We start from the raw sequence: 25,081 nt of genomic DNA, 5'->3' as shown, positions 1-25,081 counted from the left end.
ATTCCCACCGCTTCGACCTCCCCGACTCTCTCGCTCTCTCTCTCTCTCTCTCTCTCGCGCGCTCTCTCTCTCTCACACACACAAGCATTGATACACACAGCCTGCATTCGTGAACACAGGAGTCCCCCTAGAGGTGGCACGAGTGTGCCTCTTCCTGCGCGAGTGTGATTTACCCCTTTGCTGTAATATTGTCCATTTGTTCTCCAATTTATTTTTGTCACTTTCACATCAGCCCACAGTGTCACCCAAATTACAACACACAAAAAAAAAACAGATCAGAAACATATGCATTTCCATTTTTAAGTGGCAGGAAGCAATGTAAAACTCAAGCAGTGCTGTCAAACTGCACATTCAGACAGCGTTATAGCACCACCTAGTGGAGACAGTGTATAATCACTGCAAAGATCCCCAAAGAAGTCGGACTGAAACTACTCAATCATTAGAAGAGTAGTAAACAGTAAAACAATATAGACATTAAATAAAGAGTATCACGTTTAATGGCTGTACAACCAGCCAGTAAACAGCCCATCACGTGATCAAGTTTAATCTGCAAACCAGTAAAACCACACTGGTGTTGACACAGAAGCACATGTTGACTTTTCACCCTTTAAAACAACTACACACCCTGGAAGATCCCACCGGGAACATGAGACATTAGGTTACAGTAAGCTGTTACACCATATACTGCATAGCATGTAGATCACTATACAGTAGCTATAGGCACAAGAACATATATATGTTACTTTGAAAAACTAAAATCTACATCAAGTATGAAAAAAATACCAACATAAATAGTAACTGTCAAATGCATTGAGTTGAAACATAGTCCTAAAAAAGAGACACGGACATTGTATTAATAATAATTAAATACAAAAATTGCACTTGAGAGAATGAACTTCGGTGGTGGGTAAAGTGTGTTGTGTGTGTGCATGGCAGTGTTAGCAGCTTGAAATGTAGTTATTGCACGTGTGGCAGTAATAGTATTTATACAGTTATCGTCCGTCTAGTGAGTTAAGTAGAAGTTAGATTATAAAACAATTGTTGTTGAGGTGACAGTTGTAAACCTATGGAGCTAAATCCAGGTCAAAAGTTTTGTTCATTTGAAAAAAAAATGTGAACCTGAAAATACAGCAATGTATTCAAAATAAAAATAAGTGAATGAAAAAAATTTTTGGGTTGAATATAATTTTGATTCAGTTCTGGAATTATTTCGAATACATTTTATTTTTTTATTTTTCACTTTCATATATATTTTGATATTTGAGTTCTTATATTTTTCAGTTTCAGATTTTATATTTTCAGATTCAAATCTTTTTTTTTTCGGTTTCAAATCTTTTTTTCAGTTCAGACTTTTGACCCTGATCTAACGTGGGGGGCGTGGTATCAACTGAGAGGGGCGTGCCATCATGAGTGACAGCATAACAACGAACTTGTCTGTGGTCCAGACAACTGGACCACAGTCACTACTTTGTAAACTACAACACCATGCCATGGAGCTTTATTGAGATGAAATAAAATAAAATAACATATATGTTGGGCTGGCTTCTTGCCATTAACTTTGAACTTCTTGTCCTAACATATACATTTGACTATCGAATTTCAAATAACATTGTAGTATATAACTGGATGGATACCTTGCTAAAAATATTGATAAAGAACATCAATAATAATCAAGGAAACCTTGCAAATGAATGCAAAAATCACATGATGGAAATGATACTTCCAGGGAGTACAACGTTGACGACTGCTAACACCCTTACTACGCACTTTCTGCACCCAGGGATAGTACATATTGAAGACCAGCGTTATTGACCCGTTTGGCCACAAGAGGGAGTTTACCTTTAAGTGAGCGCTTCTGTCAGCAGTAAACTAATGCAGGGCACATACATATGTTTTATTTATCACCACAGGTACAGAGATGTTTTCCTCTGTTTCTTTTTGAAAATATATGTTTATGAGTTTATAAATCCATTGTGCAATGAAATTCGTTAGCATAGCCGTCATTCACCCCAGTTTAGTCTGCTGGTGTAGTTGCTATGGCAACAAGTGCCAACTGATGTTAGCCTACATCAGCTTAGCTTAATAAAAACGAATAGCCATACTATTACAATTTGGCATTTGTTTACTAAACCAATTACAACTACCAACAGTCATACCTTCAATGTATTGTTACATACATAGTGTCAGATAACGACAAATAAAGACTAAACTGCCGCGGCAGCTGCAGCTTACAACAGGAAGTTGTAAGGATACTACGCTGCGTTCACAGTGGTGTGTGGAAGTGTGAAACGTCAGATATTAAAGTGTGGTAGTTGAACGGCCCAATACGGCATAGTTTATTGCTCTTTTACTGTGATTCGTGCCAAGTAGAGGCTAAAACAGCTTGCTAAACAGAATTTTGGCATTAGTGTAATCTTTTTTACTTCCAATCACGTGAATATGGTGTATAGAAAGTGTTGAATCATAATTCTCGCGGTGCCCACGTTACCTGAAGACAACGTGGTTGAGGACGGTCCTCTGCCCTCGTTGTTATGCTGTCACTCATGATGACACGCCCCTCTCAGTTGATACCACGCCCCCCACGTTAGATCAGGGTCAAAAGTCTGAACTGAAAAAAAGATTTGAAACCGAAAAAAAAAGATTTGAAACTGAAAAATATAAGAACTCAAATATCAAAATATATATGAAAGTGAAAAATGAAAAAAAAAAAGTGTATTCGAAAAAATTCCAGAACTGAATCAAAATTATATTCAACCCAAAAAAACTTTTCATTCACTTATTTTTATTTTGAATACATTGCTGTATTTTTCAATGTTCAAGACCACAACTTGAACTTTCACGTTCACATTTTTTTTTCAAATGAACAAAACTTTTGACCTGGATTTAGCTCCAGTAACTGGTAGCATCCTGTGTGCACATACACTGAGATTGAAGGTATCATCTTGTGTACAGTAGTTAAGCTTTTTTTTAATAAAGAAAGGAACACTATTTATAGGCTATTCAGTTTAGTTTTCAACAAACACATTTTAACCCAGTAACTAAACTTAGAGAGTATTTAATATGCATCTTAAAAGGGGATCTTTACATTTGTCTTGCACAACATTTTATTTCTGCTTGTTCCAGAATTGTGCTTCAGTCTTCTTTATGGGCCTTTATGTGTGTGTGTGTGTGTGTGTGTGTGTGTGTGTGTGTGTGTGTGTGTGTGTGTGTGTGTGTGTGTGTGTGTATGTGGTGACTTTCTTCTGTCTTTTTGACATTGGCAGTGTAAAGTGACTGGAGCGGTCGATTGACCCTGCGTAAATTGAAGGCATTTACAGGATGTGAGGGGGCCAAAGTGCTGGATCAGTGAAAACCGAGAAGACCTGCATCTCAGCTCTGCAGCCTGCTTGGACATCTTCAGCCTGCGAACACAAGACGTCTCCTTCCGCTGAAAACAGCACCCCAACTAATGCCACTACTATATATGCTTCATACGTGTAACAAAAGGAATATCTCAGAGTGATGTAAGAATGTAGACTATTATTGTCGTATCGATGTGTAATGATAAGAGGTATAGAATATTGGGTCATCCCATTTCTTTCATGTGTTGCAAAGCCACACATCCTTAACATTGAGCTTCAAGGGCCACATTTTCATCCAGTTTAATTCCGTTAATGTGAATCCATATAGTTAAATTCTAATAAAAAATATAAGTGAGCGAGTTCGGGCACAAATTAAAGAGGGCTGACGCCAAACTCAAAAAATCAAAACAGACATTTCTCGGGGCTGTGTGAAAAGTGCAGGTCTTGCATAATTTATTGAGAAAGCTGTAATCTATCCATCCGTGTGTCCGTGCCTATGGCTTTGTGTACAGTCATTGATCATGCCGTGAATCCAGAAACAAGAGATTTCACAGCGCAGATTCCCCCGGAGCACCACATCCAGATGAAGCGCTGAACAGCATCCGAGCCGTTTTTTTCTCCTGTGTTGTGAAAATGTTTGGACATGACGCGGTGCTCTGCCTTTAGTTGATGCCTTTTACTGTACAAACAGTGTCTGTTTACACCCAAGTTGTGGCTGAGGTGACCGAGATCCCCGTTAACTGCGGATGTCCCTGACCAATTCAAGCGTCTTGCTGCTTAACGAGGTGGGTTGTTTTCAGCTTTTCTCTTCTTTCAGATCTCTTCCGAGGTATTTTAACGAATGAACGAGAAGAAGGGGTTGGAGACCAATATGCATGCGTCGTGTAGCCTTTCATCACTGTCCCTTCAGACATAAACATGCAGTCGCGGTAGAAGCAGCTACCGATAATTAAATTAGGCTGGCTGACCTCACTGGGAATCTTTCACTTCGGAGAATAGGAGGCATGCGCTGGCACTGTCCGTCTGCCAGCAGCAATTAGGGACAGATGAGCTGCAGCGGGATGTAAAATGTTCATGATAAACATTTGGAGCAAAATAAAATAATTGGTCTGCTGGAGCAACAGATGAAAACAATCATCCAGCGCTGTGGGACTGCCCATGCTTTCACTTTATCTTTCATGAGGCTATGACAGAAATGATTACAGTGTTGCTCCAGAATCATCTACGGTAATTACATTTAGGTTATAATCATCATTTTCTCACATAGCAAACATGCAGTCAGAGTGATAAAACAGTTGTTACTTATATCTGAATGAGAAAAAACCTTTATATTCCACTACTCCATATGACTATAGAGGAATCAATCCACTGTCACCAACAACTCTCTCCTGTAATATCAGTACACGTGAGACTGACTTATACCTGCATGCTTATGAGGCTTACTTTATCTTATTCTGTATATTTTGTTTGCAACAGAATGACGTCAGGAAAAGATTATTATTCACTAAAACGGTCTCAAGTGAAACAATGTAAAGAAAACAGTTAAAGGCTTGTTTGTTTGGGAAACACCAAATGATAAAGAGGGACATTTAGAGTTGGACTGTCCTCTGTAACATTGTTGTGTGTAATAGATAATGTAATTGTAAATACAATATGCATACACATGATGTAATTCATCTAAATGACTCTGAATTGTAATATCAGTATGTTTCCAAATGTAATAATTATCTCTTGATAATGTGATCCACTATTAGCTGGTGAATAGAATGAATAGCATTTTCTTCATATGAAGAAAATGCAGTGGGATGAAATAGTAATGCAAATTTTATTTTAAATATATTTATTCGTTTTGTTTTTGTGTGTTTGTTATGATGGTTGCTGACTTGCTTGCTTAAGCCTGACCATCCTGGCCATGAGATCAAGGGTTGACACGCTGTATAGGTCACTCTTTCCTGCAGGGCTGATTTATAGAAGACAGAGATAGAGAGAACGATACTGTATTTTCCATAATGAACACAAATTGCTGAAGGTTGACAAACTGTGGCTCCCCTGTGAGATAATCTGTGATCCAGGACACCTTCGGGGCGTCCATCTGCACCTCCATGATCTTGTTTCCCTCCCAGAGAGTCTGGACTGGGTTGAAGGTGCTTGAAAAGTCAAACCACATGATTTTGACCGTGCTGCTAGCCTTTCCCAGCTGGGAAAAGGTCCTCTATGAGCTAGATGATTTGCTTCAGTGTGTGTTTGGTCGGCAAACTGCAGGGGGTCGATGCATTCTCTCTGCACGAGATTCATCCGGTGTGTGGTAAAAGTCTCTCCAGCGTCATGTTGGAGCAGGTTTTGCACTTCACATTAAACAAGCAGCAAATGACTTTTACTGAGGTATTGGATACATGGTTTAGAATGATATCGAGAAAACAGAAGTTACTGAGTTCTTTGAAAAATGAAGTATAAGCAACAAAAATCTGATCTTATTTGTCAGATAGTTGATTTAAACAAATTTAGATTGTAGCATTAGACAGAAAACTGGAGTTTGGTGCATTTGGTACAATTCAATTCTTTCCATAGCAATAGCTTGCGGAGTAAATTTGTGTTGTTGTTTGTTGTTGATAAATTTCACTTTGTAAATAATGAACTGCTCAGAACCAACAACCCACCAGATATTACATAATGTGCATGTGTATGTGTGCTTTATCAGAGCAGAAAGTACTCTGTCTGTGTGAAGAGCTGCTTGGTGACACTATCACTCACTTTACCGTCTGCTTACCTCCTCCCTCCTCTTGGTGTGCGCACTTCAAACAGGGATCAGGTCTGTGTTGGAACACATGCTGTACCCGCATGTCTGAACCCATCAAGTACCGTACATACTCATGAAAGGATTTGGCAGCAGCCGGGTGTCATCTACCTCCACTCAAAAATCAAAACGCAGCATCCCTGGTACCTTAAAATAGCCCCTCATCCATAATGCACCAGCAGCAGCTCTGCCCACAGAGGCGCTTCTTATGGGACAGACTGACAGACATCTGCACTCAATGCTTGGGTGCAGCTCCTAAAGCTGCTCTCTCTCTTGCTCCTGCCTGTCTCACGCTCAGCGCAAAGCACTGTGGAGTTTAACTTTCAAACCTTCATTCATTCATGTTTTATTCACATCTACTGCTCATGCAGAAGTCGAACGACTCTCTCTCTTTCTCTCTCTCTCTCCTTCTTTTCTCTGCCTCACTGTTTCCTGCAACCTATCCTATGAATTATGAATCTCAGCTTTGCTGGAGAATTTCACACCAGCCATAGTCATGATTTTATGCTGTCAGACTGGTCTTTAGATGCATGTTGTGGATCTCACACTCTATCTTACGCACAACTTTCTGCTCAGAAATGAATTCATGAAGCAGCTATTCTTCTCTTGAAATGTTTAGTTGGTTTGGTAAGTTTTAATTTATTTGTATTTGTTTTACATCCACATCCATACATAGCCATGACATATACTGTACACTTGGCAGCTGAGCAGGTGTCAGAGTACAGCCAGCCATGACATCTAGCAAACACACTCGGTGAACAGAGGGCTACACTGGGGACGCCTCCACATGTCGAACAGAGACAACTTACATGTCTCCCATATCCCCTCACCACCGCCACACTTTCTCCAGTCTCTAAACTTTTGGCTTTTTGACACGTTGAAATCCTTAGTGGCAGAAATAACAATGTGATAGGACTGTAGACATGGCTGATTTTCCTCTTTGAGATATTGTCTTTGTGTTTGTAAGGTACAGAACATGGTTGAAGATACCAGTGTCCACTTACTTGTTTGTACTTTTGGTCTGGGCTTGATATGTTAGTTCCAATCAAGGGACATTTTTATGATATTTTAGACAATAGAGAGCTTCCAACAGCTTCAGCATGACATTGACTGCGTGCACAAAGCTATTTGCATAAATAGATATAGTTTCCTGACTTTGACTGGCCTGCCCAGACACCTGATCTCTGAACACGTTTTGGAATGCAAATTGCTGTAAGCCATGACCTTCACCCACCCACCATCAGCACTAATGTGCAGGTGGCCGAATGGATGCAAATGCAAATCTCCGCAGTCAGGTTCCAAAATCATGTGGAAAGCCTTTCCAGAAGAGTTGAGGCGCCGTGTAATTGCCTGTGATTTTGGAAATCGATCAACAGTCACATATGGCTGTACTATTCACTTGTCCACATACAAGTTGTATGTGGACTCATTGTTCATAATGAGATTCCGGATCTGACAGTGTGCATTGATTTTGCATCACAAAAGCATTGAGAAGAGATGTCATGTTGTAAGATTCAATCCCATCCAACATACCAAGACCCGGTAATCGTGTTCACCACACTGATGTTCTGTCGTGATGGAGTCCTGAATGAACCTAAGATGCGGTTGCGATACAGAGTCCCATTGGACAGACGAAGTAGAGATGAAGGTAAGAGAGGGGAGCAGCAAAGAGGGTGGGAAGGATGATATGCAGAGCAGAGAGAGCCTCACTGACGTAGCCAAGGGTTGTGTACTGAGAGTGGTGGAGAATAAGAGAGGAGGGGGTTGTAGAGAAAGAGAGAGGGATAGACTGCTTACAAGCACGCTACAGTACACTTCAGTGTTACCCAAGAGAGAGAGCACACCATGACTGACTAGCAGAGAGAGCGAACACGAGAGACGGGGAGTGTGCTCTCCAACCTCTAACTGAGTAAGTACACCGCTATCTCCTCTGCATCTAATCTCTGCTGCAAACTGCATTGATGGGCCACGATAAACATGCTTTATTGAGTTGTACCTGATCAGACGGTGATGAAAGACGCAGGTTTACTTCAAAGAAACAGGAAATCCTTTCAACTCTGCTATTGGAATTTTGAGTGAAAGTTTAAGAAATGTGACTTGATGTATGCGGCTCTCAAAGAGGGGCATGGCAGAATTTCCATCTACATTTGGAGCGTTTTGAACAAATTTGCTCTTCACCGTCAGCACTGACATTTCTGTGGAAAGTCTGAGTTGCACTAAAGCAGAAAATGGCATTTAGTGCAGTTGTGTGACAGTCGTTGTGGGAAGCTGTGGGCATACTTGCAGGCGTTCATGCTTTCTCTGTAGGTGGGGGGAAGGAGTGCATTTGGGACCGCTAGGCTTCCTGTGTGGGGTCAATTAAATACTGCATGAGACAGAGCACTAAAAGCCTATCCCGTGAGGAGTGGAGTGCTTTCTCTATGTGTGTGTGTGTGTGTGTGTGTGTGTGTGTGTGCGTGCATGCATATGTGTGTGTGTGGGTGTTGGCGCATCAGTGTGCAATGCCTTGATTAAATTTGATGAACCAGCAATGTTGAGATGACCAAAGATTCCAGTTCAGCTTCTGTTTGAGTTCCTGTTTAGAAACACTGCCTTTTTATTGTGTTTTACTTATTAAAGACGTAAGGATGTATACTCTCTCTCATTTATTCATCTGTATGTTTGGCTGGTCTTATCTAGGACAACTCTCTAGTCTACCATTTTAAACATCTCCAGTTGATTCATTCGTTCTTGGCTGTAACATCTGCGATCTGTACACACAAATTACTTTCATTTTGATAAACCAACCCTGTTTAGTCACAAAAAAACGTTTACGATTCAAACTTGAAAGAAAGCACGTTGTTTTTAGATGTAAAGCTGGAATGCGTGAATATGTAGGGCACCATTACATATTGATAAGTCTGACATTCCCTCAGTTAGCTCAGCCCACCAAGACGCACCAATTAGGCATAACTGAAACATAAATCAGGTCAGCATGTAACAAACACATCTGATTTAATGAAGGATGCAGCAGCACTGTGCCATTATGTTCTGTACTGTGGGCACACAGCTTTATGTGGGTTAGTTCTAGCCTCTCTGCACTTTGAAGCAGTTTGGTGAAGTCAGGTTGAGGGATCCCGGGGGGGATAACAGCCTAAGTATGCACAGCGTATGCCTGCAAGGCCAAGTCGACAGTGGGGATGAAATATAGAGATTCCTGGCTGGAACCGCTGCGTCCTGCTCCTCTTCCTCCACTAGCCATCTTCTCTGTCATCATTACATTGTCCTCAGTGCACCAGTAACATTTCTCTTTGCGGTTGGCTGATACAAGATGTGTCCAATTGTTAAACCTCTGTCCTGGCTGCTGTCAGTGGGAGGACTTTGTGTGTTTGGTGAGAAAGCAGTTGCGTTGCGTGTGTTGAAATGCTTTGGAAGAGTTTATTTATAGGTTGCCAAGGGCTCATTATAGTCAGGGAGAAAGTTTCCAGAGGCAACATTAGAGCAGGAGGAGGGTGGAGCTGCTCGGGACAAGAGGGAGTATCAATCTGGGAGGCTTTCCTATTGATCCACTCTGCCCTACTCTGGTTGCACTGGCTCCGGATGATCACCTCTGCCTGTAATGCTGCCTCAGCTATCACTGCACACAGATCGTAAAGGTGCATCTTCACAAGTCAAAAGGTTGGAGACATGGGCGGGTGACTGCAAAGCCTCTGTGCTTAAATCTGCCTATTTGTTGAGGAAATCTAGAACTCTGTCCTCTCCGAAGTGCACTTTCACAAGCCACTGAGTTCCCAGTTGGTGCAGAGCTTCTCAGCTGCTTACAGTAAAGGAGTGTGGTGGTGGCACTGGGTGGCTCTGCGGTGCTCAGCAATAAAATAAATAAAAGGGCTCAGTATCAAACCAAAATACTTTTTTGCTACCAACTGAAATGTGTCTGTAGTAGCAGAACCAGCGAGTATATATAAAAGTGTCTTCTCTGATCTTTAATCAGATATTTAATACCAATTCTGCCTGGATTACATTTAATTGCCTATATTAGATTGTAGATTAGATTGTACATTTAACATTTGAGAACCTTGGTTTCTTTTGTTAAAAAAACAACAACTTTGAAATAAAAAATTGTGTTTATCCCTCAAAGTAAAGAATTGAAAGAAAGTATTATTAGAATCAAAACTCAGTTATTGTGTTGGTATACTTGTTTCTAAAAGAATAGCCATTGCTTCAAGATCATTTACTTGCGTAATCATGTGCTCCTTTTTGCCTCGATTGTGAAGTCTTGTCTGTGTAAACTTTGAAGGAAAGCTAAAAAAAGAAATATTATGAAGTACACCTGCATCACATTACCAGGAGGATTGAACAACACTAGATGTAATATCATCCTGTTAGAGAGAAGGAGAAAAAAAAACACATCATTGCTGCAAAGAATGAATACATGCTGCAGACTGAGCAGAGACAAACCTCAGTGGCTGTCTCTTCTTGTTCTCCAGTTCACATTCAGATGGGCTATCTGGCACCAGTGAATATAGCTGAGCCAGTCTCAAATCTGCTTTGCTCTTTCTTGAGGGAATTCATCAAAACTCAGTGAACTTTGACAATCCCCCACTACCCTCTCCCCACTGCCAACCCCAGTGTGTGATGTGAGGAGGGGAAGGAGAGGAGAGCTATATTTAGACCGACTGAACAGCAAAAAATAATAAAAAAGAAAAGATTCTTCTGTTAATCTCTGGTCCTATTGTTCTAATGTAGTGGCTGTCTTCCTCCCTCTGCCTTTTTTTTTCTTTGTACCTCTGTTTTCTTCACGCTCTTTCACCTTTTCCCCTTGTCTTTATCATTCAGTCTCCCTCTCTTTAATTCAAGTTAGTGACCTTAAACAGCTAACACAGGACATGATGCACATTTATAAAACTCAATGTCCCGGTGTTTAAGTTCTCCCTGTCTTGCTCCATCAATCTAATTTGCTATTCAGGTATGTTTCCTCCTTTTTTCTGTTTCTGGCAGCCTCTTTTTGTTTCTTGTGTTTTCGCTCCCTCTCCATCTTTGCATTCCTCTCCCGCTGGTTGAAAAGCTGTTACTCAATAGCTTCATGCACGACATGATGAAAATAGTCGCCCTATCTTCTCAGCTCCAGAGGCATCCGAGAATGCTAGTTGCTCTGACTAAAATAACATGTGTGTGCATGTGTTTGGGTGCTTGCTTCCCTTTCATTTCAAAAAGCCATGTAGAAAAATAGCCCTGAGATATTCTTTTGCTGAAAGCCCTGGTGGAGTGCACTTAATTCTTAAGCAGTCAAAGTTGAATGAGGGTGAGAGAGTGCATGCTGCCAGCATAATGGATGCTAAAGTAGGGTCCTCAGTGCCTGAGGCAACCTGGAGAGAAGGCATGGTGAACCTGGCTTGCAGGAACAACAATTCTTGTCTCCTACAATAGAGACCTCTCTGTTGGCTGATTAAGACATCTGATGGACTGTAGATGGCTGCTTGATGACTCACCGCTGCATTTCTCTTCTGTAGGCTCATGGATCACCTTCCTGTCAGGAGGATGGTGCAGGGCAGGCAGACAGGCAGGCGGGCACAGCCCTTCCTCTCCTCTCCCTCTTTTCATTTCTCCATTCATGTCCTCTTCTCATTCTGTCTCCCGGGTCCTCGGCTAACTTCACACCCTTTTTGTAGCAGTCACCTTTAAAGGGAAGAGATGGCAGAGGAATGACAATTACAGACTCCGTTGTCTTTAGAAGTTCTATCTGGGCCAGTGAAAAATTATACTCTGCAGTGTGAGAGAAAACACCAGACCAGCCTGGTTGATTTTATGTCACGTTTCCAGGCTCTCTTAAAGCAGAACATAAGAGAAATAAAAGGAATGTATTAATGTGATGCTGGAAGGGGATACGTGAGATTTGTGGCGTGGTGGGGCGACTCAGGGGAGAGGAGAGGAGAGGAGAGGAGAAGAGAGGAGAGGAGAAGAGAGGAGAGGAGAGGAGAGGAGAGGATGCATGAAACCAGAGAAAAGCTCCCTTTCTTGCCCGGATACTGGCTCGAAGCTGAAGAAACCCACTGTACTGTACCAGTATGCCAGCATGTATACACACCAGTGCTGCAGTCGGGGCATCAATTTTGTATAGGAAATGGCTGTTGAGGCAGCGCAGCAAACGTCAGCTGTGAAGCACTTAGGCTGAGCGCGTCTCCCTCTCTCTCTCCCCCCTGTAACCACGGGCTGAGGGGAGGAGGGTTCCGCCTTTTCTGTGCAATGGGGGAGAAGAGAGCGCTGGCAGCAGAATCATGTCTGCCTCCGACTCGAGCGCTACAGGACTCATCTGTAACAAGGTACGCTGTTGATGCTCCCCTCTTTGTTTAATCACTCTGCATGCAAACTCAGTCTCTTCATTCATGAGTCCCCTGTCTGTCTGCTCTGAGACGTCCTCTTTCTGTTTTTCTCTTCCCCTCCCCTCTCACTCTTGTCTCAGCAGAAGTCTATTCCTGTTCACTCACTTTGCCAGCATTTCTCCACTTCTCTATTCCCTCCCTCTTTCTCGTCTTCTCTGGACATACAGTACAGCACACATACAGTTTGTCTCTCTCTATCCCTACTCTCTATAGTCTACTTTACAGCTTTACATTGAACCTCACTGGGAAGCCCATCTGTTGAATGTCATGGATTGTGACAGTTATTTTGTTCAAGTGCTATCTCCTGTCTTTTTATGAACTCATTTTACTACTATCCGTCCACTGTAGCTCCGCAAGGAAATACTTTGTGTGGAAACACAAATAGCAATTTTTTTTTATTGAAAAAGTAAAGCCCTTCAAAAGCTTGCAATAAGCATGACAATTATAATTTGTATGTTGTTGATGAGGAGGATCTGTTTTCCATCTAGTTCTGTTGGCTCTTCAGCGACAAGCATTGTAAAAACCTCACAGGTACAAACATGTACACATTTGGCTTTCACATTCACATGACTCTGACTGAGAAACAGTAAAGCACAGACGCATGTGTCAGCTTTACTAATGAGTTGACATTCTACATAGTTATTAGCTACAATATGAGAATATCAGGCATTTATCACACAGCTGAAAGGCTCTCAGGAAAAGAGAGAATGAGTAAAAGCAGCAGAGGCCTCGTCATCTTGAGATTCTGTAACTTCCCACAAATCTTTTACACATTTCACAACTCCCTGCCATTAAATTAAACCACCGACTTTTCTGTCACTCTTTGTATTAAAAGCTCAGACAGTTCATCTTTTAAAATAGTGGCATGTAATGTGAGTAGTGGGGTGAGAGGGAGCGACGCACTATGGTGAGAAATCTCTTTACATATCAGGTGATGTTATCAATGCAGTGATGCCTACACTGTCAGGAGTGGAGGCTGTGATGGCTTTGAGAACATCATGATTCAAACATGTAAACATGTTATCCTTAATATCGGATTCCTTGCATCTGCAATTGAAACTCAAAAGCAAAAAACAAAAATCAGAGACTTTATCTTGTTGGGAATGGCTGCAAAGTTACAGTAAGCAAAGCGGTGTGATGCTTACAAAGGATTTTGGGATCTGGACAGTAACAAAGAGAAAAGGACTTTCCCTCCTGGCTTGAAGTTTAAGGGAATGGCTTTTACTTTTCTCTTATTGGTCTTTTTGTTATTCATATAGGAATATTCACTTTAGTCCATCAAATCTAAATGTGCAACATTATAGAAGTGTGTTCAGTGTATAGCAGGTGAAGACAATAGATATTTTGCGATAAAGAGACTCTCTGCCCTTCAGAATATAAATTCTCTTAATCCGTTCATCTGCAGAGCTCCATGTGCGCTTTAATTAGGTTTTGTTTCTTCTGCTGGCAGACTCTTCAGATTCTGCTCCACCTCTGGCAGCCTTTGATATTCAAATGAAATCCACAAACTCTGCGCTTTTTTTTTTTTGTGGCATGGGATAAAGCAAAAGAGGGATGGAAATGGTGGGCAGGAGTGAAGAGACAGGTAGGGAAAAAAGGTAAGAGAAGGATGACGTTGTTGAGCTATATTTATCTTATGTGGGTGCTCCTGTCTGGTATGTGAGGAGGCTTCCAGTCCTGCACCCAGCTGGGACTGCAGCCACCGGGGAAGAGCAGGATGCTGATGGAGTGAGAGGACAAATGTAGGATCTGGTGAGGTGAGCTTTGTGAGGGCTTTCTCTGCAGGGAAGTTTACATGTTTATTAAAGACGGCAGCAGGTTCTGAGGGTTTGTTATTTTCCATCACAGTGTTCCATAGAATAGAGGCTGCTTTTGCTTTTGTGTTCAGAAATTTGATTTTGTTATTTGATGATTGCTTTCTTAAAGAGTAAGAGTTGTGCTACGTGGCAATAAACGTTCAACTGAGCCTCTTTTGGAAAATAAATCCAATAGTGTCTGTTAAAGGAGCCCAGTCTACTGGAGGCTACTGAGGTGTCTTTTCCAGGAGGGACCTGGTTGACGCGCTGGTTGTAAGCCTAAGTTACAATACGTTACCAGTGATGGTTAAAGCGTTGCTTTAAATACAACATTTACAGACATGCTCTTCTTTGTAAAACTAGAGTCCTTTTATTTAGCTTTGCCGTGCATCAACGTAAACCCAGTCCATTTGCTTACACCGACAATCGAACACTCCATTTGCAAAATTACATCAAAAACTGTTACCGCCACAGCGGTCAAAACCCTGTGCCCTTCTGGGGTTAAACACCAGACGAAAACAGTGATTTCAGTATGTATATACCTGAGCCCAGGATGTTAGTACAGCGCCACCCAATGTAAAGAGAATAACATTTCTGGATATTTCCAACCCCATATTTGGCTGACATGTCCACTGAGTGAAAGACAGTTAGTCTGCAACTGATTATCGTTCTTAAATGCCAGGTTGTTGCTACCATCTCTCAGGAGATGCAGGGTTGCACCTAAACATAAATCAACAGTTGAGGAGGCAGCAGGAAGAGTTCAATGATTCATTGTCGAAATAAACTTTATGTTTTACACGCTTGGCGCAAGTTCAAATCTGGTACACCAGACCGTTCAATAAAAAAATTCAACAAAGTCATTTTTTTCATGTTGATCAGCACAACTTTCCAACTAATGTATTTCAATCGGATGTATCTTTTGTGCATGCACCACGTCTTTTGGGACGACATTACGCAACAAAACCACATAGTAAGGTTTAGATAAACACTCAAATAGTAGTTTCGTGTTTGAAAGTCCTACATTTTGTTGGACCCATCCACCTCCCAACCCACCCACCATAAGAGGTCTTTGTCGATATTTGATACTACGTCACTACCTCTGACAGTTGTATAGTCACATGGACGCGTTTCATTCATGTGTCCAACATTAATAAGGGTCCGAATTGACTTTCCATTTGAATTGTTTTTGTGCTGAGTGACACGCAAAACAATTAGAAATTTTGGATTTCAATTTTGTGACTATATCTCAAACTGCTTTGAGGCTGGGCCAATTAACACATTTCTTTTTTTGTATTCTGACATAAATTACATCATGTGGATTCATTCACACGCAAACAAATTCAGAACACAAACTGAAAACATAAAATTTGACATGATTTATTTTGTGACCCAACTCCTACATCACATCTTTGATGACAGACCAATCTGGAGTCCAGAAAATGGATGAAAAGGTGTATTTTGTAGCATTATCCCACATTATCAGTACTCTTGTCAGAGTTGTGTATTAGTAGGTTTCTTTCTGGATCTTTGCCAAAATCTGGTGTGCCTGGCTGAGTGGATAAATAGACTACAAGCACTGTGCTGGTTGTTGGTGTTGTTGCAGTACTTACACTCATGTTCCCCTGAGACGGCCGCTTTGGAAAGCTGCAGGAACTTGTCATTGCTAGTGAGATCACATGGCTTCAGGAAAGGACAGGCAGGTTCGGAGACAGGTTGAACAAGGAGAAGGTAATGGGAGACACAGAGGGAGATGTATCTGTTAGGACCTCCATCTGAGATACTTTTACATTTACTATAACATGAGTAATTCTGAGCAAACAGCTGCTACGGTGTTGTGGTTGCTTTATCTCCTCTCTGCTTGGACTGCAACAGTTATTTCCCTCCACTCCCATCCTCCTTTCTTTCAGGGTTCAGCCGATTCCTACACTAGTCGACCCTCGGATTCCGACCTGTCCCTGGAGGAGGACCAGGAGGCGTCTCGGCGTGAAGCCGAGCGCCAGGCTCAGCTGCAGCTAGAGAGAGCCAAGGTGAGAAATGTCAATGCTCGTCTTTAAATTCACCTTCGGTTCCTGAGGAGCCGCTTTTAAACGGCTGAGTCATGTGAAAACTCAGAGGTTGCTCTAAATAGACCAATTTAATCTTAGATTCATAAAGATCTACTGACTCTTGAGGCAATGTTGGGCTATATAGATAAAATTGACTTATCTTGTCTATAGAACCAAAATTAAACTTCTGACTAAAGATTAAAGGCAATGATACTATTGTCATATCTAATTTGTATATTTTGTACTTTTTTGTCTGTTAACAGTCCAAACCAGTAGCATTTGCAGTGAAAGCCAATGTGAGTTACTGTGGGGCCCTTGATGAAGATTGTCCAGTCCAAGGTGCTGCTATTAACTTTGAATCAAAAGACTTCCTGCACATAAAAGAGGTGAGAGGCGTTCCGCATTAAGATTAGCGTGTCGTATGCAAGACTTTTGTTACTAAACTTGATCCATGTCAACACATTTTGCAGCATTACTCCTGAGTCGTAAAAGGTGTGTTTCACTCTCATGCAGAAATACAACAATGATTGGTGGATTGGTCGACTGGTGAAGGAAGGGGCGGACATCACTTTCATCCCGAGCCCGGTCAAACTAGAAGCCATGAGGATCAAACAAGAGCAGAAAGCAGCAGCAAGGTCAGAGGTCACACAGCTCTGATTGATCTGTGGCCAAATCCCAATGTCCCCTCTAAGCCCTGAACCCTCAGGGACTTAACTGACGTCACCTGCTAAATGGTGACGTGTGAGAGGCTGCAAGGGCTTGAAATGGTATAAATATGAATGGAACAGCACTTTGCTGCGACGTATCACGTTACAATGACAACATCATAACATTTAATGTAAAATTTATTTGATATTTTTCACTCCCTGATTTGCTCAAAATGTCTTCACAAAAGCCTTCAAACACACAACGTGTGAGTCCGTGAGCGAGGAGATTGGGATTGGGCCTCTGTTATCACTCCTCTACTTGACTTTGTATCTGTCTTTCTGTCTTTCTGTCTCTCTGCGTTGCCCTAATTTCACCAGCTAACTGTCTCACACACTCTTTGAAACTTGTTTATTTTTTGGGTTTTGACGTAACTAGTTCTTGCTCATGTGTTGCTCTGTTTGGGAAGTCGTTCTTTCTAAATTGCCTCCTGAGGGGATTCTCGCATAATGAAGCTTTGCATTATGTTGCTCCACAGGAAAGGAGGGAACGCTTCATCTGGAGGCTGGAGGTCCACCCCGCCATCTGCAGGTAAGTGGGACTGCAGGAGGCTGCTGCTGTGTCTGTCTGCTCTCCCTCACGGGGTCAGATTTACATACAGGGCTACTCCTGGGCTAAAAGGTTCACTTTTAGAAGAAATGTGTGTGTTTGACTTTGGAAACATAGTTTGTTAGTTTCCCTCCAAAATGTACATACAAATTAAGAAAGGATACTTTTTTGAAGGGCCACAGTGTAACTGTACTTTTCTACTCTTAGGGAGCCCTGAAAGTGAAATATTTTCTCCTAAAGGAATTACTTATTGCCACTTCTTAGCTTTTGTCCTCCTTGTTTAATGATCGTTTTGTTTATTCTGAAAGCCAAACAGAAGCAGAAACAGGTATGTTTTCCATTGGGCCGCTTCCTTATTAATTATTCAAGAACACCATCAATTATACTGCTACACTCGATGCATTTCTATGGCTCTGTACATGCAGAGCAGCTACTATTTGTTAGCAAAATGCATGTGTTATTCCAGTGAATTCACTTCAACATGTTATATATATTCCACCTCCAAACCCTGTCTGTGCTTGTGGCATGTGCAGACTGAACATGTTCCTCCGTATGATGTGGTCCCTTCCATGCGGCCAGTGGTGTTGGTGGGGCCTTCGCTGAAAGGCTATGAGGTGAGACAACCTTTAAAACTGCTTTTCCGTTTGGTTCTGGTTATTCAAGTCTTGTCTCGTGTTTGGAGTAATTACAAGGATGTTGTTGGAATTGGAGCAGCTGCATTGGAGCATATTGCTCTCAGCCACAGTGTCTCTTTTCATGCTACTATTCATAGACTGTGCATCTCTGGCTTTAAGTCACTGACCAAGTAAAAATACCACACATCTGGAGCTTATAACATCTGAAAAGGGGATATTTTCTTACCGTAGACCACTTCATACCACTAAATTGATTACTTTCAGGCTATATTCTTGTGTTTTAGCATGGCTCAAGGGATGGCAATGTGGGTCAGTCAGCCCTTTGGTTCAGATTGAAATATCTATCAGATAGATGAAATTACATGAAATGTTGTAGAGACATCCATGGTGACAGCAAATCCTACTGACTTTGGTGGTCCCCTCACATTCATGGTCCTTTTTACTCTAGCGCCAACCTCAGGTCAGGATTTTAATTTGTCTAGTACTTTGGTTTAAGACCAAACACCCTCAATTTTGATATTAGCATTTAGTTCAAAGCACTGCTGTGAATAAGTACATCCTCACAGAACCACTAGCATGTAGTCTTTTTGTTTGTTATTAAAACCAATAAGCAGTTTTAACTTCATGCTGTGGTTTTTAAGATGGGTATTTACTATTATTTTAATAGACTTTGATTACTATTAATACCAGCCATATATAGCTCAGTCGCTAGTCTTTTCTTTGTGCGCCTATTATTGTTTGTTCAAGTTTAATCTGAACTGTAGTGTCTGGTCCAGTATGGACTTGCCTGGTTTGATCTAAGGGGAATCACTCACGCCTCCATTATCCCATTAACACTGATACTAAACACCACAGTAACATCCTGATGAAATTACAGCACACACAACAGGAATCTTAGATCCATTTCGAGGGATGCAGGACAGCATGCATGCCCCTTTACATTAGCTACTGTCTGTGATAGTCTCCTGAACTCTCTGTAACACATATGGGATGAGATAAATGAAAACACATCGCAGTTAAACTCGATTAATCTTCGAAAATGTCAATTTCGAATGAATCTGCGGATGAATATGCTGAAATGTGATGCGTGTAATTGAACACAATGTCTATGTGCTTTGACATTTTTGCTCTGCCTCGCTCTCTCCTCTATGATTGCGCAGGCTGTGTGCCAAGCCGTTTGCTTTGTGTGTGTGTGAAATATTTATGCATCACTCTGGTGATGTACTTTGGGGATGCTCCAGTGGTGAATGCCAGCCTGCCTCCCTTTCTCTTCCACTCTCATTCTCTTTTTCTCTGCTTTTTCTCTCTTGTGCAAAGTATTATTTTCGGTTGCTCACCATTGTTCTTCTCTCTCTCTCTCTCTCTCTCTCTCTCTTATTTTTTTCTTTCCTCCCCCCCTCTCATTTTCTTTCCTCCATGTCTCTGTCACATCACGGACACCACTGTACACTTCATTCCTTATCCTGAAGGCCATCCATTTTTCAGGATTGTTTGAAAATAGACTTCACTTCCTCGCAGTGCACATGCAAACACACACTATTTCTCTCCATGTCATCCCAAGATATCCCTTACCCATATGATGGAAGACAATAAGCTCTGCTTATCGAATATTGTTTTTCCACAAAAAAAAAAAATGCAAGGCTCTATAAATCTGAAAATATTGTTAATTTCAAAAGTCTAACTACTGGAAAAGGGATGTATCTTACTTCGCCAGTGAGTTCATTCTCAGTGTGTGAGCATTAGGGGCTGTGGTTTCCCCAACACACCGAGTAAATTACATTTAAAGAGACAAATTCCCTCCCCTTCCAGTGTCCACCGTGGGAGCCCAATTCAAAAGATAGTTTTGCAAGTTAAGAAAGTTGCAGTAATGGGTTTGTTGTAGTACCATTTCGTTTTCTGTGAGCTGAAACCGCTCACATCTCTTGTCTCTTACAATGTCAGTCACCAACACAGCCGTTAGATAGCTAGGAAACTTCACCATACTCAATGCACAAATGTAAGATTATCTTACCTGATGTATGCAATGATGTAAGATGTGAGCAAGACTCGTAACTTGTACACATTTTTTTCTGAAATAAGGTACCATGGTGGGGGGCAGGACTTCGCATCTCTAATGGACCATGACTGGCTCCAGACCATGTAGACTAGTTGTTATCTGTATGGTTAAGTCACATATCCTACTGGTACATCCGTGTGTAAAAGTGAGAAAACAGCCTTGTAGTGTCAAACTCTGCACATACATCATCCTGTACAGTGAAGATTAAACATCCAAGTGAAGAAACAACAAGCAAATCACATTTCTGAGGAGGACTTGGTCTCCTTTCTATCTGTGCTGACTCACTTAATTTTCCCTCACGAGGAATGTAATTGTTTTAACAATGAAAGATACTCTGATACGGTCTTTGCTGTCCAACTGTGCTTAAAAGTGTGTGTTCTCATGTGACTGCATGTTAACTATGTACTCGTTTTGGCCGGATGTTTCTTGTAAAATGACAAAATATTAATATCACAAATATTAGTTCTGCCTAATACTCGACAATCAAGACGACACTTTACATTAGGCCAGTGTTTAGTATTCTTAAGTCTCATACAAACATTTGATACGTGATTTATAACACTATAATGTGGTTGTAAGCAGATATAAGTAAAGACTATATGACTCCTCCTGTGGGCACATAAGTGGAGGCTGCATCCTAAATAAGCGGACTTGAACTAAAGTGTTACCAAAATCAAAAGTGAATGAGAAATATAAGTAATAATGTCGGGCTAATTGTGTGTGCACAGGTATATATTTCACAACACCAGTCTCTCCTAACTTCCTTATCTGTTTCCTAGGTAACAGACATGATGCAGAAAGCCTTGTTTGACTTCCTGAAGCACAGATTTGATGGCAGGTGGGTACGTCTGTCTGTGTTGCTCTTCTGCAGCTGCAGCTCAGTGTACAGTAACACTGTGACCGAGCTACAGAGCTGTTCGTGGGATTCTGCCTATCACCATGTGTCGATAGGACACATGGTGATGATGATCTATTTTTAGCTGCAAGAGTGTACAAGTTCATCTCATCTTTTGAAATGGAACAGTTGTGGATGTGATGTGATAAGACGCTTCTTCTTTAGGATCTCTATTACACGGGTGACTGCTGATCTATCACTGGCGAAGCGCTCGGTGCTGAACAAGAAGGCCATAATGGAGAGATCCAACACGCGCTCCAGTCTGGGTGAGTGCAAGAACGTTGTCTGTGATCCTTTGTTGCTAAATAAAGATGAATACCTGCAAAGAATAGATATGTCCTCTCTCTCTTTAAAGTTGAGTTTGTTCTCAACTCAAGTAAGTGATCCCATAAAACTCCTCATCTTTCTTTGGTTTGTTGACAGCCGAGGTCCAGAGTGAGATAGAGAGGATCTTTGAACTGGCCAAGTCTCTCCAGCTGGTCGTCTTGGATGCAGACACCATCAACCACCCAGCACAGCTCCTCAAAACTTCTCTGGCTCCCATCATTGTCTACGTCAAAGTCTCCTCGCCTAAAGTAGAGCACCCCCCCCCCCCCCAAATATTTATATATATATATATATATGTATTATACACATATACATTTAATATTTGTTTTTTGTTGTTAATTCGAGCAACTCAAAACATTTGCTGGTTCCAACTTTTCCAATATGAGGATTTGCTGCTCTTCTCTGTTTTATGTCACTGTAAACTGAATATATTTGGGTTTTATACCTTTGGTCAGACAAAACAAGATATTTCAAAGTCACATTTGATTCTCAGAACTCAGTATTCTTTGTCGTGTTACACTTTGACCACATTAAAAGGAGATTGAAAGAGCGAAGACTATGTTCAGATTTCAGATGTTATGCCACGATGCACTGGCTTCGTACGACTATATAAAAGAAGAACATTTTGAGAAATTAAATTAGAACCGTGCATTTGATAACCTTCACTTCTTGGATTTTGTCTTTTTTTTAACGGCTTGACTCTTTTTGTCTCTTTCTCATCTCACAGGTCCTTCACAGGCTGATCAAATCTCGAGGGAAGTCACAAAGCAAACACCTCAACGTCCAGATGATGGCAGGGGACAAGCTAGCACAGTGTCCACCTGTATGTCACTCTGCCTCTATAAATATATGATTAAAATGCTCAGAAAAGGATTTTTGCAAAAAGAGCTGACATGCATACAGTGATCTTTTATGGACACTGAGTGATGTAACTCTCATATTCCTATCTTTGACTCATTAGGAGATGTTTGATGTCATCCTGGATGAGAATCAGCTGGAGGACGCATGTGAACATCTTGCAGAGTACCTGGACATTTACTGGCGTGCTACTCATCTCCCCTGTTCTGCCCCTGTTAACCCCTTACTGGACCAAAGTGTGATTACCCCACCCTCAGCTAACTCCAGCCAACAAGTAAGACAAACACACAACTGCTGCTTTCATTAACGTTTTGGCTGCATCATTAATCACAACTTTACTGGCTTCTTTGTGTTTTCTTTAGTTTTCTGAGACTCAAGAGTTGATAGAATGATCACCACCACAGACATAGGTGAGGTAGAACAGTGTTTCCCTGTCTTACTCTTGTGAGCTTTACTCTTTTGCAACTAATTTCTGGTAGTGTTTCCTCTCATGAAATGTTCCCCCTGCTCCACTGCAGGAAGCCTGTGCTGTCGGCCGGGGTCAGACTAGGAGGTCATAGAGCACAGGGACCAGGGCAGCCACCAGGGGGCAGCAGCAGCCCTCATCTCTCCAAAGCCAGCCAGCACCTTCTCTGGCCACACCTGGGGAGAAGAAGAGAACAAGAGCAGAGTACAGAGAGAGAGAGAGAGAGAGAGAGCGAGAGAGAGAGAGAGAGAGGCTGGTGAGCTGGAGGAAGAGGAGACACAGAAACAGGCAGAGGAACAGGAGGAGGAGGAAGATTCAAGAGAGGCGCCTCCACCTCACTGCTGCCCCCTCGGGAAGGGCTCCCTGCTCCCACCGCCACGCGACAACTCAGGGCCGCTTACTACAGCTGCACGCCTACTGGTAACAAAAACCAGTACAGTAGTGCAGTCACTGCACACCACCTCCCCTCACCCTTCCTCCCACCCTGACTCCCAACTCCGTGCTTTCACACTGGAAGTCACATTTCCCACCTGGCATTGCTGAGCCAGCCCATGTGTGATCAGCCCCCCCCCCCCCACAAGTGGCTGTCCCAGACACACATGGGCTAATTCAGCTCTCATTGTAGACAAATTACACACCTGTGAAGGCAGAGTATGTTAGCATACAGAACTGTAGCATAGCAACGCTATCAGTATAACTTCAAATACAAACATGAGTAGCTTCCCAGGGTTTTTTCTCTGATATCCTGGCTTCCCCCTCTGGCCAAAGAGTGCAGAGAGTGACAGAAAACCAAGTCTGTATATGTCCTCCAACTCAACAGAAGTTTGTCAGCTGTCATTCCAGTTTAACCAAATGTTTCCTCAAAGGCACAATTGTTTCTAGCAGAGTCAACATGGTCTCCCAAGGAAAATGAAAACTTGCTTTTTCTCCTTGGTTATCCAGTAGCCTTTTTAAAGTGTTCTTTATTCACAATTATTTTTTACAGAAACTACCTATACTACTATTTATAATTCATATCTTGGCTCTCGGTATAGCTCACATATCTGTACGCAACAGTGATGCAAAGCTCATGCATGACAAGCACATACTTGCACATCAACTGACTATATGCATCTTTTGTCACAGCTGTGAATGTATAAATGCTGGAAGGATTATTTACAATAACTGGTTTGTTTGCAGACATTTAGGGGCAAATTTGATAACCTTTGATATTAACCCGAAACTTTGTTTTTTATCAAATATGATTTATTTTTTTTACCCCAAAGAAATTAGTTAAAATTCTTCTTTCTGAAACAATTTGACAAACCTGGACATATAATTTGAAGCATAACTAGATATTAGGAGATTCACTGATATTTAACATGTAGGTTACTCCAAAAAAAGGACAGATGCAGAAACCATACTCTTATAACCAGATGTTGTACATTATGTTTTTAAACCAATAATTACCATTGTCTGTTTAATATATTTTATTTCTTCAAAATGACAATGATAAATTGTGCGAGAATAAACAAACACATCATGTCTTGTTCTTTAGGTTTCCAAGTGGACTGCAAAACATAACAAACACCTAAATTAGTAGCTTTACTGTATGATTTCCAAAGACAATAGATATATAGATTAATAATACAATTAAATGTTACCTCAGCATGTAATTCTGGTTAATATTAGCACACAAATAAACCACCATAAACTACACAGTCAGGGATATATCTTCTTTTCTTTTTTTTACCACATGAGTGGTGTAATTTACATTTCACACTTCACTGCTACTCAGTGGTGTATTGGTAACTGAAGAAGTGTGGACTGTATCAATGTTCCTAATAAGCCCAGTAAATTATCTTATCATCTGTTAGCATTAACAGCTCAAATAAGCATGTGTATCGCAGGCCTTTGTATAAGTATATGGAGGGGGACCTCTGGTGGTATAGTTAAGTTATGCTTGCATCCACTGCTTGTTTCTCTTTTTTTGCAAAGAAACTGACAGATATAAATGACATACGCGACCACATAAATTAGGAATATGTACAACTTCTAGTCATAAGACTAGTTAAATAAATGTCTTTGCTGCAAATCCTAAAAGCTTCATCCAAACTTTGCAAAGCCAGAAATTGTCTCTTTTGTGTTTATATAATCTAATCATCTTATATATAATACAGCACTCACAAGAATGAATGCGTCTCAATAATTCACTGAGATTGATGCAACCGCTTTTACCATCTACAACTCTAGAATTCAGCTAACATACCACATGT

At 41.3% G+C, this 25,081-nt stretch overlaps 1 protein-coding gene across 1 annotated transcript; it reads left to right on the top strand.

Moving 5' to 3' along the window:
- Positions 1 to 12,389: 12,389 nt before the first annotated feature.
- cacnb3b (calcium channel, voltage-dependent, beta 3b) lies at positions 12,390 to 22,752 on the top strand. The gene is made up of 13 exons (XM_076090955.1): positions 12,390 to 12,434; positions 16,198 to 16,317; positions 16,599 to 16,721; positions 16,849 to 16,970; positions 17,519 to 17,571; positions 17,898 to 17,917; positions 18,123 to 18,203; positions 21,060 to 21,118; positions 21,341 to 21,441; positions 21,599 to 21,750; positions 22,230 to 22,325; positions 22,464 to 22,634; positions 22,723 to 22,752. The coding sequence occupies exons 1-13, from the start codon at positions 12,390 to 12,392 to the stop codon at positions 22,750 to 22,752; spliced, it is 1,173 nt and encodes a 390-aa protein (XP_075947070.1).
- The last annotated feature ends 2,329 nt before the right edge of the window (positions 22,753 to 25,081 follow it).

Source organism: Anarhichas minor, unplaced genomic scaffold, assembly GCF_050575085.1.
Source record: "Anarhichas minor isolate MPS153535 unplaced genomic scaffold, ASM5057508v1 ptg000003l, whole genome shotgun sequence".
In the NCBI taxonomy this organism is placed as follows: domain Eukaryota; kingdom Metazoa; phylum Chordata; class Actinopteri; order Perciformes; family Anarhichadidae; genus Anarhichas; species Anarhichas minor.
This window is presented reverse-complemented; position numbering and strand designations above follow the sequence as displayed.

Bases quoted from the DNA above. Each gene is read 5' to 3' on its own strand.
- cacnb3b (XM_076090955.1), top strand. From the start codon at position 12,390: ATGTCTGCCTCCGACTCGAGCGCTACAGGACTCATCTGTAACAAG. The intron at 17,572-17,897 runs GTAAGTGGGACT...TTATTCTGAAAG, and splicing joins GTCCACCCCGCCATCTGCAG to CCAAACAGAAGCAGAAACAG. The intron at 21,442-21,598 runs GTGAGTGCAAGA...GTTTGTTGACAG, and splicing joins CAACACGCGCTCCAGTCTGG to CCGAGGTCCAGAGTGAGATA.